Raw genomic sequence first — 16,399 nt, forward strand, 5'->3', positions numbered from 1 at the left:
GAAGAGACTTTTTTTTTTTTTTTTTTAAAGAGTTTTATTTGTGAGTAGAACTTAATGATACAAGAAAAAGAAAAGTACAGGACTTTATTTTGCCCCAAAGTGTGTAACCATACCATACATGACTACATTTCATATTGTAATACAAAGAATTAAAAGAACAAACTACAAAATTAGAAATTAAAAGTCATTGCATATGTGGTCAAGATAAATGGAGGGACTCCATTCATGAACTGAAACATAGAGCAATTAGTAATTTAATTACGACCCTGCAATAAAACACAATTTAGCAAAATAAGTATTGTATGCTTCCTAGTGTACAGAGGACATACAAGGTTAAAGTACAAGCTCAAAGCCATTAGTGCCATGCAGTCCTGACTAAACAGTACTGTTCAGGGGGCTCGCGCACAGTGATTCCTGCTCCCGCCCTACCTCTCCCCATCCCAGAACAGGTGACGTTACACTTCTCGTGGTGCTCGACGCTACCTCCAAACCTCTTCCCTCACTCGAAGCCTTACAGCTCTGCCTTTTCAGCTGTTTTCCCTCCACTGTCTGAAACCAGTCCAAGGCATCAGCACACCTCAGGCCTAATGTAGGCCTTTCTAATCCAAAGCTGCACCCAGCTGCTGAACCCACCTCTCACTCGATGCTTCTACTGCATGAATTAATTGTAAGGCATTAATTTCCTGCTATTTTACTGATCGCAATGGTTAATAATACATTATCCTACAAGGTAACATCCACGTTCTGTTACTGACCCTCACTGCACATCAAAGCATCTCCCTCTCCCACACACCAAGGAGTTTTCAGTGGTTTCTGCTGTCACAACCAGAAATGCTAATACTGGAAACCGGACACGATTCACAGCCTGCCCCACCTGGGGCTGGGGTAAGTTACGTACGGTTTCTGGAGAATTCTCGCAAGCTTTACCTATCAGATTTGGAAACTACTTTTACGATTAGTGATAGACAGAAGCATGGCAATAACTGGAAAATAGGTAATTCAGTAGTGAAAGTGATTTTCTTTACCATGCTACATAGTAAACAAACATTTATAGCAAACATCTGTGAAAATACATCATTAAGAAGGTTAGCTGGGATTTCTGTACTTTACTGCTGGCAACAACAACAAAAACAAAGAAATGCCAGTGTGTTGTTCTTTTTTAAAGTGAAAATAATATCAAAAAGGGTTCAATAGTGTAACACATTTACAATTTTATAATGGTAAGGGATAAACACAAAAGGCCGCAAATAGGGTTTATATGCAACAGGTTTGCATGTGCACCCGATGTATTTTTAAGCAGGTGCAATAAACCTGTGCTAAGGCCTAAAATACAGCTGCCCAGGCTTCACATCACCAGCTGGAAAGCTTCTGACAGAGTCACTTTAACCTTTTCTAACAGCACAATTACCATATGACCGATTCCTAGGGAGGCAAGACTGAAAGACAGATTTCCCCCACGCTGTACTCACTGGAAGGCTGGGCTCCTTCAACGCACATGAGCGGAACGCGCCGGTTATTTCAGTCCTCCTAGACAAAGATGATTTCAAGTGCCAGACGTAAAATAAAGTGAAACACACCTTCATTTCGTTACAATAGTCAGAAGAGGGGAGGAAGAGAGGAGGAATGGATAGTCTCAAAGCTTTACTAGAACATGATCTGTAATCACAAGATCGCAGAAGCTTACGTGTCAGTTCAAGACATCCCCTTGAAAACACCACTGCAAAAGCATCCTCTCTAGAAGTCAACATTTAAGAAGAAATTTACTTGGGACTCTGAGCAGAATATTGAAAGGGAAAGCTCCTTGTGGTAAGCAATTTGTGTTGCATTTTTAATTGTGAAAACTTACTCTCCTGTAAAGCGGTGTGGGCTTTAAAGTATAAATAGTGCTTCAATGACTTCTGCGTGGAAATCATTGGTCTTTCATTAGAAAGTAGGGATCAGATCTGCGGTAGCTGCTGAAAACACAGGATTAGCACCTTTTCAGATGTTAATTTCTGGTTATAACCTTAAACAATCAAGCCATAACTCGAGGGGCTGGTTGGATTACTTGTTGCATTCATTTACATAATAAGACAAAACACTCAGTACAATCTGGTACATTCTAGTGGTTAATGAATTTTAAAATATGACAGTGTTTCTGCAGTGTGTTTGGCCTTTAGGAGTCACTCTTCTTTTTACTCTTCTTCAGGAAGGAAGGAGTGCGAAACTTCTTTTTCTTTTTTGATGGGGACTTTCCTGGAGATTCATCACTACCTGCATCAGCTGCTGTCCCCTCCTCAGCTGTCGGTGTTACCGGCTCTTCAGCAGGTTGAGACTGGGGTTCCTTATTTTCCACTGCAGGTGATTCCGTTTGGCTTTTGGGCACTTCTTCATCACATCTCCCTTCCTCCTTTCCTAAGGGAGGGAAGCTGAGTGCTTCTGAAGGCTCGTCAGGGGTGAGATCTGGGAGGGTTTGCTTGAAAGTTGCAGCATCACTGTCATCTTTGTAAGTCTGGTCCTGCTGTGTCTCTAATGGACGGACAGATAATGACCCAGTTAGTTCACTCGTGTCCCTCGGGCAGGGAGAGCCAAGCAAGTCAATGGTAAGTGCACTCTATAAAAGAAACTAAAATATTTACTTTGCATAAAAGCCTTTGTAATAGGTCTATCCTTCTTCAGCTTTCAGCACAGAGATAGAAAGAAGATATTCAAAAGTTTTGTTTGTTTTTGGGATTCTTACCACAGAAGAGATAAAGCTCGATTCCATTCTGTGGGTGTAAGCCAGAGAGACAGTAACTGTTTAGATTTCTCTCATGTTTCGTGTGTAACATTTGCAGGCAACATGAGATTTTAGTATAGTAAGCAGGAATTAAACCTACAGTTTTCATTGGCATTGAAGAGAGCACCATAATACTCAGAATCTTGATTAATTTTTCAGTTTTACCCCAGCAAGTTTAAAAGAAAGTGCTGATTTGTAGCTGATCTATGCAAATCCATTAATTTCTAAACCGTTGGCTTGCCAATTTTTAATTGCAAAACATGGATTTCCAATGTTCTTGCATGAGGTCTAACACACGTGGTTTCTGAATATCATTTCCTATCACAAAGGCTTCGCTTATTTTGCAAGATATATGAATAAATATTACAGATTCTTATAAGTAAAATCCATGTAGTTTATCAAATTAAATAAGCTCAGCAGGTTATGCAATACAGCAAGTCTCACCCCAGAAAAATGGACCATCAAAAATTCAGTGCTAACTTCATGTCCAAAGGTGAATTTTACCACTACTCTCAAATTGTAACACCTTCCTCATTCACCGCTATGCTTTAGAGATGTTCTGTTTAAAGCTCTTTTGTGCATACATACACAACAACGATCACTTTTCAAGTTCCCTGCATTTTTCAACACTTCACTGAAACTGAGAAGTTATCTCCTTAGCTGTGTCAAATACATCTCCACTGTTACATAAGGAGGAATTTAGCACAAAATCCAGGCCATACTCATTGTTAGACACCAAAGAAAGGCATCTATGTTTTCCCCTTTTAAGTCTTTTTTTTTTTTTTCCTCCAAAACCCTGACAGGTTTCACAAGAACTTACAGAAAGTACTAGATGCTTCCCAATTTTTCTTATGAAAAGGACAGTGACTTTATTTCTGCCAGCTGGGACTTACTATCCTGTAATATCTCTTACAGGGCTGTTATGTTGGTTTCCTACCAGGTATTCACATTTTGCCTAGAGCACCACAAACATCTAATATGTTAAATAAACAAAACACGCTAGTATTCAGTTCCAAACACACAGAATGCACAAGTTAGAAGTTTTAAAGTTATAAAGCGGGCAGGATTTAAAACAGAGTAAAAGAGAAAGCAATTATGTACATTAAGAGCTGCCTCCTGAAGCTCTAGACTAACCAGTACAAGTGTGCATAATACATATACACACGTAAGTACTACCTACACTTCTTCGGTACCACTACACTTTTTGGATTTGATTTTTTCAGGAATTAACTGAAAGCATTAGTAGGCTTGGTTTTAGAGCAGGCACCGTGTTTGTCTGTTGGTCAGATTTATTGTTATTATTTTAAAACAAGTTTATTTGAAACTTACTGCAACCCTTCCCAGTTTGTCAAATTACCATCATCTATGCTAAAGAGATTAACATTAAGACAAAATGGAACAAAAGTCTGTTACCTAGCTCATTAAGAGAAATATTTTTACAGAATTAAGGAGATTAATTAATTCTACATTAGACTAAAAAGCATACAATATGTAAAAGGCTTGTTATTTTACTTGATGAATTTCAGTAATGTAGCCCAGAAGGTTTCAAATTGCATCTTGCTGCAAAAAACCTGTTTACAGTTTAAGAATTCACCAGTACCTCCAAGTTTCATGCTGTTTTTTCTCCTTCAGAATAATGTCTACATCCATGCTCTCCCTTTATATATATATATATATGTAAAATATACCATAAGAGAGCTTTGAAAGTAACATTAATACTTGTGTTTACAATTAACATTATTTACGAAAATAAAGGTTTATGTTTTTGTTTTTTTACTTGATTGTTTTTTAACCACAAACACATGGACAAACATACAAATTAGGCTATAACTCAAACATAAAACACTTTTGACTTCAGCTACACTTAAACAGAAAGAACGTGAGGAAAAAAACAACTGACTAGTTGTATACAGAGAACACTGTCATTCAGCAGAACTCCTGCCAGTCAGAGTAGTCATAGCATGCATTTTCAATTACTCAGGTCTCTAAAATAAGCATTTTATGTTTGTCCTGAACATACACCCATATGATTTTGTGGAACAGAGTTATCAGTGTAGAAGAATTTCAGGTTTTAGAACCATATTAGTATTATCACAGTTGTCTGTAATGTAATCTGATGTTTGTATCTACAACAAAAACACTGGCTTTCGGATACAACAGAACATACAAATGGAGTGGGCCAAACATCCTTATTACTTTAAAGTATAATCTGATGTAGCCCTGCAGATCTAGCTGAAACAGCTGTGGAAGTTGCTGCCACCAAGTACTCGCTGTCATTCCTTGGCCGGAATTTGAGTTTCCCTATAGCTTACATGTAACAGAGGATTAATTCCATTTCCACTTCCGTGTAGGTTTTCGCTGGATGAGTTCAGATCTACATCCCTGGTACCAGTTTTGAACTGGAATAGATTAGGAACTTTCATCACCGAGTATAAACCGTGCGGGCAGCAGCAAATCGTTGGGGCAGAAACTCCCAGACCTGTTTCAGCTATAGCTGAAGGACAACTTCAGACTATTCCTTTTGAAACCATAAGGAATCAGACACAGATATGGAAACACACAATGTCACTTCTGCAGTCTCTTTCAAAGGGGGAGGGCATTTTAACATATAATCTGTAACTACCTAGAGTTTCATGAAATCAAGAACTACGGAAATCAGTGTCTCAGCTGAAAAAGCCTGCCTTTTAAAAAGTGCAAAACAAAAAAATTAGTAAACAAAGAAGCAAGAGTGAAGCAAAGCACATAAGCAGGTCAGAGTATGGAATGATACTTACTATGGTAACAGGTACTCTTTAGCATATCCATCTCCTGCTTGTAACGCAGCCACAAGAAGAAAAAAGCACAAATAGAGAATCTATGCATTCATCACAGCCATTGTGTTAAATTAGAAGAATGGTTGCAACCATTCTTATAGAAACAGAATGAGATGAAGTAGTGAATGGAAGACTAACAGACGAGTGATATATCCAATGTACGAGGTAAAGGAAACAAGACAAAAATTAGATTACACCTGTTCAAGATTTTTATCTTTCTTCTTTTGAGGAAATTATAGACTCCCAGACCTGTCTCATTTTAATCATAATTACCACGTCAGGTTAGCAAACAATGAAACTAAGATTCAAATTGAGTTGGAAAAACATTTACTGAGGTGTAATCCAAGTACAATAATGTTTAAGAAATGTGCAATCAGTGAAGGAGATTTACCAAAGCAACTAATTAGTATCCGGTTCACCATCAGACATTTCATTTTATAAGAGCAAGTCTTTCTTGCAGAAAATGCACAAACAAGTAAATCAGTTGAGAAACACCAAGAGATAACAAGGCAATTCTGAAGAGATGAAAATTTGTCTTTATATTAATGCACACTTCTTTATTATTGTAAACAGAACTCCTATTACACTTACAGTTCAGAGTAGTATATTTTAGGTAGTATAAAAATAGCGTACAAGAAGTAATTTACCTTTATTAGATACTAGTACATATATTTTCATGCGTCAGTCACTAATGATGCAGTTACTGGCTTCCCCTGGCCCCCAAATCAGGAGAACATACCTTCCTCTACTTTAATTGGTGTGCTGGGAGGAGTGCGCGCTGAAGTGTGATCCGGGGGACTTCTCTCTTTCTGTTGTCTGCCATCTTCTGAAGGTTCTGCAGGTGTAGACAAACAGAAATTAAAGAGGCAGACAAAATGCTTCAGCATGGGAGGAGACAAAAGCGTCCTTTTGCTTCAAACACAAGAAATCTTAACACATTTTTTGAATCAAAATTCTGCCAGGGTATTAAGTAATATCAAAACAAGCAAAAGAAATTTAAGTGACAGCTTGGTATTAACAATACTGTTCAAGTTACAGTTGTGCTGTGTTTTTTTTTGTTTGTTTGTTTGTTAATAAAAGTATATGAATAATATAATGGTTTATGAGCTGGGACATAATATCGTCCTATGAAAACTTGTGAGAAAAATCACAAGGAAGATACAAACAAATGGGGGGGGGGATGCTATCAGACCAACACAAGATAACGCTCTTTTGCTTGCTTTGAATTGCTTTACTGAAACTCAGAGTAAATAAATTTGCATACAAAAAGAAAAGAATGGAAGACTGCACAGCTGATCAGAGAAACATGCAGTAATTGAATGATTCAAAAACAGATTTCACAGTGGTTTGCGTATTTGCTATTAGTAAGGAGGGTCCCCGTTGCTTCCAGGTTTAAATAGCCCTAGATGCAAAGGAGTAATTAATAGAGTACACCATACATCAGGAACAACACAGAATCATTGTTCCAGACAGTTCACCTAGACAATTAAACAGTGAAATCAGTCCCACAGATAGAAGTCAACTGACAGAATCTCCAAATGATGAAGACAGAGTTTGTTCCTTAGATTGCAAGTGCAACTGTACCATATTCTGAGGCCTCAGTCAAAAGATCGGGATTGGACCTTAACGCTTTGATCACTGCGGTATGAAATTCCTTTTGGGAGGACTTCTGCCCAGCTGGCTCTTCTCGGTTAAGATGTGTGATGACTGGCTGCATGGTCTGACAAGAAACCCGTGCAGCAGCAAACTGAGTGTTATCTAAAGATTTAGACAGTGGTGATGCGTCGCAATCCTGTAAAGTCTTCATATCTGTTCCTTGAAAGGTTTTTGACCTGCCTTTCAAATCCAGAGATTTTTTATGAGAAGTGTTTTGCTCACTGATGTCCTGATTTCTAAGCAAAGCACTCTGTTCCCCAGCTGGTGTCTGTCTCAGTAACACAGTCTCCATATTTTGATACCTTATCTAAGAAGGACGTAGCAGTGTTACTGAGAGAATAAAGGCACGCAGTTATGCAGGCATGACAGCACGGTATCCCAGTCCCCCAGACAGTCCAATACTTGTGTAGCTGAACATACACAGTCTCCAGTGGTTCCTACACTGTCCTATCAAGAAGCTGCAGCAGGGAGCACACACTGCAAAAGAAACTGCACTTCTAGTTCCAGCATTGTTCAGTTCAAACCTTAACAGACAAATTGTAAGCACTAGAAGCATTATCCTGTAAAACTTTAAAGCAGTTATCCTGACCTACTTCTGTAGATGCAGTAATAATCTCATTTTACAGAGATTCTCTCCTCATTCTATGTTAATTTAGAAAGTCTTTTTCTTGGGCAGTCTCCCTGATGTGCCACTTCCAAGTAGCAATCAAATTCTGTAATCTGGCTGAAGTTCTCAAATCCACATCAACCTGTGGATTTGAGAACTTGCCCTAGATGATCTCTAGTGCTAAGGAAACACAGCAGAACAACCTGGGATACTCTGCAGTACCTGAACACCTATATGACTTTTATGACAGTACCTGAACACTTTAGTGACTGAAGTTTTAAGCTTTCAGCTTCCTAATAGGAACATTAGCTGGCCATACTGAACACCTCAGGATATTTTTTTCAAATTAGCTCAATTCATTTTACAGAATACTCTACAGCACTTGGATTGCCCTCCCTGTCTCTAACATTCTTGTTAAATTCCTAATTCACACCAGAAAAAAATGGAACACAAGCAAAATAACCTATGGCCTTTTCAGGTAACCCACATTCCAATTAGTAACACACTTGCTTTTATTGAAGTCTATTGCAGAAAAAAACACCACACAGACAAACCAACCTTCTGGCCCCTTCTGCTTTCTTTCTACTTCTTTGCGGTATTCTTCCAGTTCTCGATCAGTGAGTTTATTGAAGGGATTTGGTCCTGTTGTGCTCACTATGACTTTTGGTTGATATTCTTTCTCAATTATTGCCTTTGATGCAGTCACCAGTTCGCCCTGACAAAAGAAAATTAAGATACATCTGCAACTCAGCAGTAACTCGTGGAACCCTGAGAAGTACAGCAGCTACAAAGCAACCAAAACAAGATATCCTGAAAAATGTTACACTTGTTTTCTTTTAGATTAGTAATTTAAAAAATCCTATAATAGAATTTAGTTTTTAAATCTACATCAGGTTAATATTAAGGAGAAAATAGGTCTCATGAATTACTCTCACAGACACATCAGTGTTTCCACCAGGGATTATCCACCATCAAGCAATAAATCAAACAGCAGCCAGTCTAGCTGAACTCACGTAAGTATCTTGTTTCTTTTTCTCCCCAGAAAAGAAACAAGATACTAGGCCCAATTGCATGGCAATCTGGGTACAAAATACCTGTAGAAGTTAATAGGACTCAGCTTATATTTTTTATTTTTTATTTTTTAAATTAAAAAAAAAAACATTTCTGCTAGCTACTGCATAACATCTAACAGATGTTAGAGTAAAAAGCCATCTTGTATGTGTTCTGTGTACACCAGATTAACTGTTAACTTCAAGCTTAGTTACTTAAAAATTGTTTAACTGTCATTTTTATGAGTTAGCATATTTACATCTATAACACTGATCATACAAGCCACATAAAATGTTATACCAACAAAAATAAAATGTTAGCAATTCTATGTACAATAAATTATAATGGACAAAAGCAGCTGCATCAGAGATTAACAGAAAGGTTGTATGTTTGTCTTCTCTAACCATATAGCAAAGACTAAAGCCATTGGCTTTTTATCTCAGGTACAGAAGATGCTTGCCTGGGTAGCTGTTGTATCTTTCAGGTGACTTGTTTAAGTGCTTGTCTTTCCAGTGGATATATGCAAGTCTAGTTTATTTGGTACTAGTTTAGAAGTGACTGACGTGTTTCGTGCCTCCTGTCCTTGTGAAGCCTGAATTGTCTTTGTTATTGAAAAGAGGTACCTGCATTCCATTACCAAAGAAGCATGGGTTGATTTGCTTAAGTCACTTTCACATTCAAATGTTATTTGTATCAATACTTAAATCATTAGAATGCAGAGTTCAAAAATAAATAGCACCTGAAAGAGGAAAGGAGCATTCCAGGTCCACACTTGATGGACAAGCAGGAGATCTTTACTGCAGAACTGAAGGTGAAATGAGGTGGAGAACTCTTTGGGATGCTAACAGCACTTAGGACAAACTGTCAGTACCAAAAAGGTGCTAGACAAGAACTAGGTATTTCTGAAAGCTTCACGAATGTGCTCCTTGAATGTGGTGTGGTACAATCCAGGGAAATAAGCACAGCTGGTTGGCAGAATCTGTGCTTCTCTTCAGAAAGCAAACATCAGCCAGTAAGAAGTACAGAACAAACAGCGTAACAACCCACCGCTGTAAGATCCCGAAGGTAACAGCAGGAGAGAAACAAAATATTACACACTGCCTCCCTTTCTCTATAAAATAAGAGGAAGAACTCTTGTCTCAGACACACAATGTTAGTAGAATGTCAAAAGCCTATTCTCAAAACATTTCATTAAGCACCAGCTCTCTTAATACCAGGGAAAAAAGTAAAAACAGTTTTGATAGCTATGGCTTTTATCACAGGATAACACATTAAAGTCACAAAACATCATTTGTACAAATCTTAACTGTTTTGTCAAAATCGTAAAGCATCCCCCAAAACAGGTCTGAGCTTTTAATAGTGGCTGCAAATTGGTGCTCATGGTAATTTTCGATTCCCCCCCCTCCAAACTACGTACATAGATTTAACCATGATACTCAGTGATAAGTAACAGGCTTGTAAAGCACTGATCTCAGGCATTAAGTTCCTGGAGTTTTCTAAGATTGCAAAAGCCAACAGAGAAGGAACAAGACATACAGTGCACACTTCAAACATTTAAAGGTCTTTCAATCTGGTCTGCAAGATAAACCCAAACTCCAAATGACTGGGTAGAACAACTCTCACATGAAACCAAGTTTTACTGCATGCTTATTGATTAAGTAGTGACAACAAACAGCAAAACGTGCACCTTGCTGCAAGATGATCAATAGGCTCGTATCGCCTGCGCTTCTTTAAATGCTTTTTTTTTTTTTTTTTTTTTTTAAACTGCTGGGCATAAAAGCAGCACATCAAGTTTGTCACTTGGATGTGAAACAAAAATACAACGCCAACAGTATTTGTACTAGCTGAGCATATTTGAATCAAGAGAAATAATACTGAAAAAGATCAGGCAACAACAGAAATTGGATTACGTATGGTGAAGGAAGAGTACTTGTGGTTTTGGATTCTAAAAGCAGGATTAGGTAAGACACCAGGAAAGGCATCATCTGCTAAAACGTTTTCAGATTAATTCATCCAGTTTTGATCAGTTATCAACAATATAAGATCAGTTCAAATGCTAGTAATGAAAATTATAAGAGTAGAGAAATCAGTTTAACAGGGAAAGTAAATTCATGTAGTAAGTTTTGCAATGCAAATCACTAAAACACACAAAAATCCAAGTAGAATGGATGCGTTACTTCACAGGTATGCATGCTACAGAGCAGCCTTCCAAGAATTTTAATAAAAACATGCGACAGAAAGCTAACAGGACAGAAGGAAAGTGAATACAAAGGACTATCTGATAACAGAGGACATACTTCAGATCTTTAAATGTGACACTGAAGTAGACAGACTTTGCAGAGCTATCAGCCTGTCCATGTTATTTGGAGATTCCTATGAACATTCAGAAAAACTGAATAAGAAAATTGGTCTGGAGTTGCTTCCAGCATTACAAGAGACTGTAGAGAAGGAATAGATTTCCATATAGAAGGACTGGAACTCTTTCATCAAGCAAGGCAACAAAGGATAACATGCAGAAAACTTGTGTTCTAGTGAATTAATCTGGATTACGCTGATTCTAGTATTATTTTCCATGACAGAAGTTTGATTGCTTGCATAAGGATTTGAATATCAACATTTTTCTCCTACAGAAGAAACAGCAGATGAATTATATCCAAGAACAGAATGTTTTCACTCCTAAGAATTCTGGAGGAGCATATTCTCCCAAAAAGATCCAAGAAATCCAAGAAAGGAAAGTCAATTGTGGCTCATGACATACAATATGCCTTCCTTCCAGCCTTGGAAGCTCACATATCCTACCTGGAAATTTTAGATTAGCAAGGCTTTATGCAACTCCTCCACCAAATCTCACTTTCAGGGACAAATTCAAACCTACTCTGAGGTGGCTATTATGCAACAGGCAAGCACTTCATCTCGTTCTCAGGGATAGATAGAGCAAAATTAGCACCTTATACATGCCAATTTCTCTCTTAATCAGACAGCATGTTCATAGCTGTCTAACTTGAAAGTTAACAATCACACTTGATACAATCTGATGTTAATGCAGTGCCTTTTTCCAAAAAGCCAAGATTCTTAAAGGCCTGTTCATGTAGAAGTCACCACTAAAACACAGTGCCTACTCCCTCTGGGGCAGAACTTGGAGGCTTTCCATGAAGAGCAAAGCCACAGAATTTTCATTTTGAAGGAATAGACATGAAATGGGCAATCCCCAGCACTCGATGGAAATTTATATACATTTTAATCAGATTGCAGAACGGTTACGGGTAAGAGTAACAAGCATTTCCTCTTGGTTCAGCAAAGAATCTTACTTAACCAAGTCTGTAACATGAATAAAGTCTCACGATGCACAAGGAGTTTGTGTTGCAACATGGCCAGGACTTCTCAGAACACGGAAAAAGCAAATGACAAGGCAAAATGGAGAATTTATTAATGCAGCATAGGCGCAAAAATCTCAAAGCATTACATGCATACAAAACACAAACAGGATTTTTTCCATCTGAAATAGTGTGAATTAGTATTTAATAACAATCTCAATGTTAGCTGAAAGCACAATACATTTTAAGACTTACTGCAATTAGATGGAACTTTTTTTTTTAATTTAATCGTAATTGAGTGTCTAAGAAATTGTCAGCTGCAGACTTGTAATTATCTGGTACCTAGAGGTCCTTAAGCCCTTGGTGTATAGGTCTCCTTAAAGCTTCATTCCTTGTGAGGTTTACGTGGGCATCATAACTTCACTTTTATTGCCTTTGTTCTATAATATGCAATTAATTTTCAGCATTTTCGAAATCCCACCCTCACCAGGAAATACTTTATCAAGCATTCAGGTCATAACACATACGCAGGTAAGAAAGAATGAAATTGGCCACTCCTATTGAAACTGACATTCTGGTATAGTTTTAGACAGTATTTCAGGAGGAAAGCACTTTCATGACACCCCAAAGCAGAAAGACATCCAAATGATGTCCAAACCCTACCATTATACTACTAGGCAAAATCATAACCAGTAGGCCTTTTGTTGGCTCCTTGACGTCTACAAAAATCTATTTATTATATTTGACTAGTTTTATAGAAAGATTATGCCATTGTTCAGGAGTAATACTGGAAAGATATCACGCATGTTCCTGATGAAACAAACTGTTGTGATAACCAGTGGATGCCTATCATAAAAATAATTTTCACTTCAAAGGTATTGTTATCAAGCAGAGAAGCTGCCCAAATACAGGCAGGCACTACCTTGAAGAATTTTTGTTTTGTTTTTCCTCTAAAACATGGACATAACACTTTGTTGTTTTATCCATATTCCAAGAGGAAAAAAACTGCAATCTGAAAAACAACTTAATCAAATCCTCAGTATGATGCATCTATCGATAATACAAACTGACCAATTACACTAGAAAATGGTATAAAGTCATGAGTTTTGCAGCAATGATGTAATTCCAATTATTCTGTTTTTTGATGGGAAAACTATTCTGATAAGATGTTAGGCACAGATTTAGGAATCTGTTAGATAAAACATTGCAGCAGATGAGACAGTGATGCTTGTGTTAGATCACCTCTAAGAAACTCCTCTAAAACCTGGAAAACAAAAACTAAGGACAGAGTGTTTCCACTCTGCAAACTGTACCTGTTTACTCAGCTTCAAAGGACAACCATATGCTCATTTCTTGAATTTATTCTGTATTTAAGGTATATTGCATTAAGCACAAGTAAGCCAATGCATTTTAGATGTGTGGGGCATTACTCAGCCATCTTCTAGATCAACCTTTATTGGAGGAAGTTTTAAGGAAACAAAACAATGCAGGATCAAAACTTGACAGTGTGACATGGCACACACTGAGCATGTGGATATCTTCGGAATTACACTGATGTAATTAAACTGACATTAAGCTAACTCCAGATGGATCTCAAATTAGAGTAATTTAATATTAGCATGCGAAAAGAAACCCATTACATGCAGAACCTAATCAACAGCTTAATATCAAAAATGTTTCCTTATCAGCTTCTACAGACAAGGTAAAAGATAAAAATCCTTACAGTATACTTTAATGGGGTAATTTAACTGCTTTTATAATCGCAAATACATAATTTGGAGATCCATCTACTTTTGTTCTTTCTTTTATAGCCAAATCATTAGCTAACAGAGGGAAGAGGTCACAGGGTAAGGAAGAGGTAAAATGAAGGGTGAACAACAGTATTTAGAGCAGTATGACAGGGCAGTACCTTTCTAACAGACAGAGATTTAGCGGGACTAAAGGCCTGCTCTGTGAGATCGAGCCCTTCAATAGATTCCGTACAGTCTGAGAGGGGAGCATCCTGCAACAGTAAATTGAGTAAACAGAGCAAACCGAGCCCGGGCTTTAAAACATCAACCAAGAGCATTATGCACTTGCTAAAAACATGCAAAGAAACAGTAACTGGTAGATAAAATTGCAATGACAGTGAATCGACATGCACACGATATGACCCCCAACATAAGTAATGCTATGGTCACGATAAGACTTGTCAAGCTATTCAAAGTGTATCATAAAATGCATATCGGAGGCAGTTAAAGCACTCGGATATATAAAGCTTTAAAGTCTTTCAGGTGTGTTTAACAGAATAACTGCATAGCTCTAAGTCGTACTTTATTTTGAGCTATGATTCATAGCTAATATCTGTAGTATATCCAGATATACTGCTCTGAAGTTTTATTGATTTATAATATGCTTTTCTTCTGCAAACTGCTCCTCAAATGTATTATCATGTTTCATAATATTTTATTCACCACACAACACTACTGCCCCACAGTGAGCCTGCTATGGCCAGTGTCCATACTTAAACAGATACATAAAGTTGGAAAACAAATAAACAAAAAGCTATCACAAAGCCCAACTACTTATGAACAATAATCTAAATCCATATAAATAAGCCTTCTGAATTTCATGCATTACATTCAGACAAAAAAAAAAAAAAAACAAAAAACAAAAGGAGCATCCTCCACAGACATGCTTAAGCTACATGATTGAAGCCTCTTAAATTTCTGATCCTGAGCACTCTTGCAAAGACAATAGTGTTACCTCTAAGACTTACCTTATAAACAGTTACCCTCTGCCAATTAAAGAATAATTTTATAGGGACACATTAGGTGAAAGCAGAGGACATCACAGATTAAGCTAATGGTTTTAGGCGTTTTATACTCTCACCTGTACAAGACTCCTGTCCACAACTACACCAGAAAGAACCTGTGACTGAGGGCCTGCAGTTTTAATATCTTGTAAGTTTTGCTCCCGGATCTGTAAAGGAAAGCAGCAAAATACAGTCGTATAAACAACACAAGAAAAAATAACTACATTTATTTTTTAAATTTATTATTTTTTTTAATTTGAAAGGGTGAATGAACCAGTCTGTAAGCCAGTACTAAAAAGTGAGGGGCAGTACAGTAAAACTATAGAGGTTAGGTAGCAGACAAATCCAATTTGTGAAAAAAAGCAAGGAGAGAATTGCAGAAGTGATTTTTTTTTTTAATTTTTTTATTTTTTTAAGTCTGTTATACCTGATGTGTCATTTATACATTTCTATCACTAGTCTGCTATAGCACAATCTCATCTTCCTACAGAACTTACTGTAACATTGTATAATGTTCCATTTTCGCATATAATCAGGCCCGTATTTTTAGAAGGGCATACATATATTTACCTACACATAAACTGACACTCATCTGAGAGTATTCAAACTTCTTTTTTTTTTGCATTCTAAACACCCCCAAATCTTCCAAAACCAAAGACAGGAACAAAAAATGGGTGTTTACATCTAGGTATTATCTATTTACATTAGATATCCTGCAATGGCAAAGAATTCATAACAAATATATTTTGAATTAGTTGTTGTCATTTACTGCCCTTATTGTCATGAGGAGAGCAAAACGTAAAGTTTCACTTCTCTCCTTTTAGCCACTTCATTCATTTTTAATACAGCAATATTTGTGTTTCAAACACCAAGAAAGCGCTCAGCAATTTCACCAGATTGCTCATTTCAAGTGATCATTAATTTACAGTGCTGAGTCAGGAAAAGCAAAAGCTCTGTCAACTTTATAGAAGTCCTCTTAGCACAAATCAGTATTCCTGCCAGTAACACTACACAGACTTTCCTGTGACACAGCGTTATGGCTAACTTGTGTTCCATATGGCCATGAGTTAGAAGTCAGCAAAACAACCAAGAATAAGTTAAGCATTAACAAGATGCCGGTGCTTATTTTATACTTTAAAATAAATGAAGTGGAAAAAATCTATGTGTTCAAGGCTTTCCCATTGGAAGACAGATGACAGATCTGAAATTTGGAGACTGGACAATTAATTGCTAGGTCATTTCAAAGAGAATGACCTCTGAGTTCCAGAGGACAAAAGAGTTTTCGCAACAATCATAGCGTATCGTAATATAATAAAATACAATGACAGATTGGTAGACTTCTTTGTCCTTGCCACAATTTCAACTCATGAAACCAAATCATATCACTTGTGTAAAATAGCGGCTTTA

At 37.2% G+C, this 16,399-nt stretch overlaps 1 protein-coding gene across 13 annotated transcripts in view; it reads right to left on the reverse strand.

Annotated features, from left to right (window-relative positions):
* Positions 1-8: 8 nt before the first annotated feature.
* The window catches only part of ADD1 (adducin 1), a 30,834-nt gene continuing 14,443 nt past the window's right edge, over positions 9-16,399 (reverse strand). For 2 of the 13 annotated variants that reach the window (XM_032186650.1, XM_032186648.1), the window contains exons 11-16: positions 15,070-15,159; positions 14,957-14,974; positions 14,108-14,200; positions 8,393-8,549; positions 6,311-6,406; positions 9-2,508 (exon numbers count right to left, since the gene is read on the reverse strand). In XM_032186650.1, coding sequence (XP_032042541.1) covers positions 2,156-2,508; positions 6,311-6,406; positions 8,393-8,549; positions 14,108-14,200; positions 14,957-14,974; positions 15,070-15,159 — 807 coding nt within the window. In that variant the 3' untranslated portion in view covers positions 9-2,155. Of the gene's footprint in view, positions 2,509-4,087; positions 4,127-5,531; positions 5,567-6,310; positions 6,407-8,392; positions 8,550-14,107; positions 14,201-14,956; positions 14,975-15,069; positions 15,160-16,399 lie in introns of those variants that run through there. The other 11 variants (XM_032186651.1, XM_032186649.1, XM_032186658.1 and 8 more) reach the window with 7 other exon arrangements.

The sequence above is a fragment of the Aythya fuligula genome, chromosome 4 (genome assembly GCF_009819795.1).
Source record: "Aythya fuligula isolate bAytFul2 chromosome 4, bAytFul2.pri, whole genome shotgun sequence".
In the NCBI taxonomy this organism is placed as follows: domain Eukaryota; kingdom Metazoa; phylum Chordata; class Aves; order Anseriformes; family Anatidae; genus Aythya; species Aythya fuligula.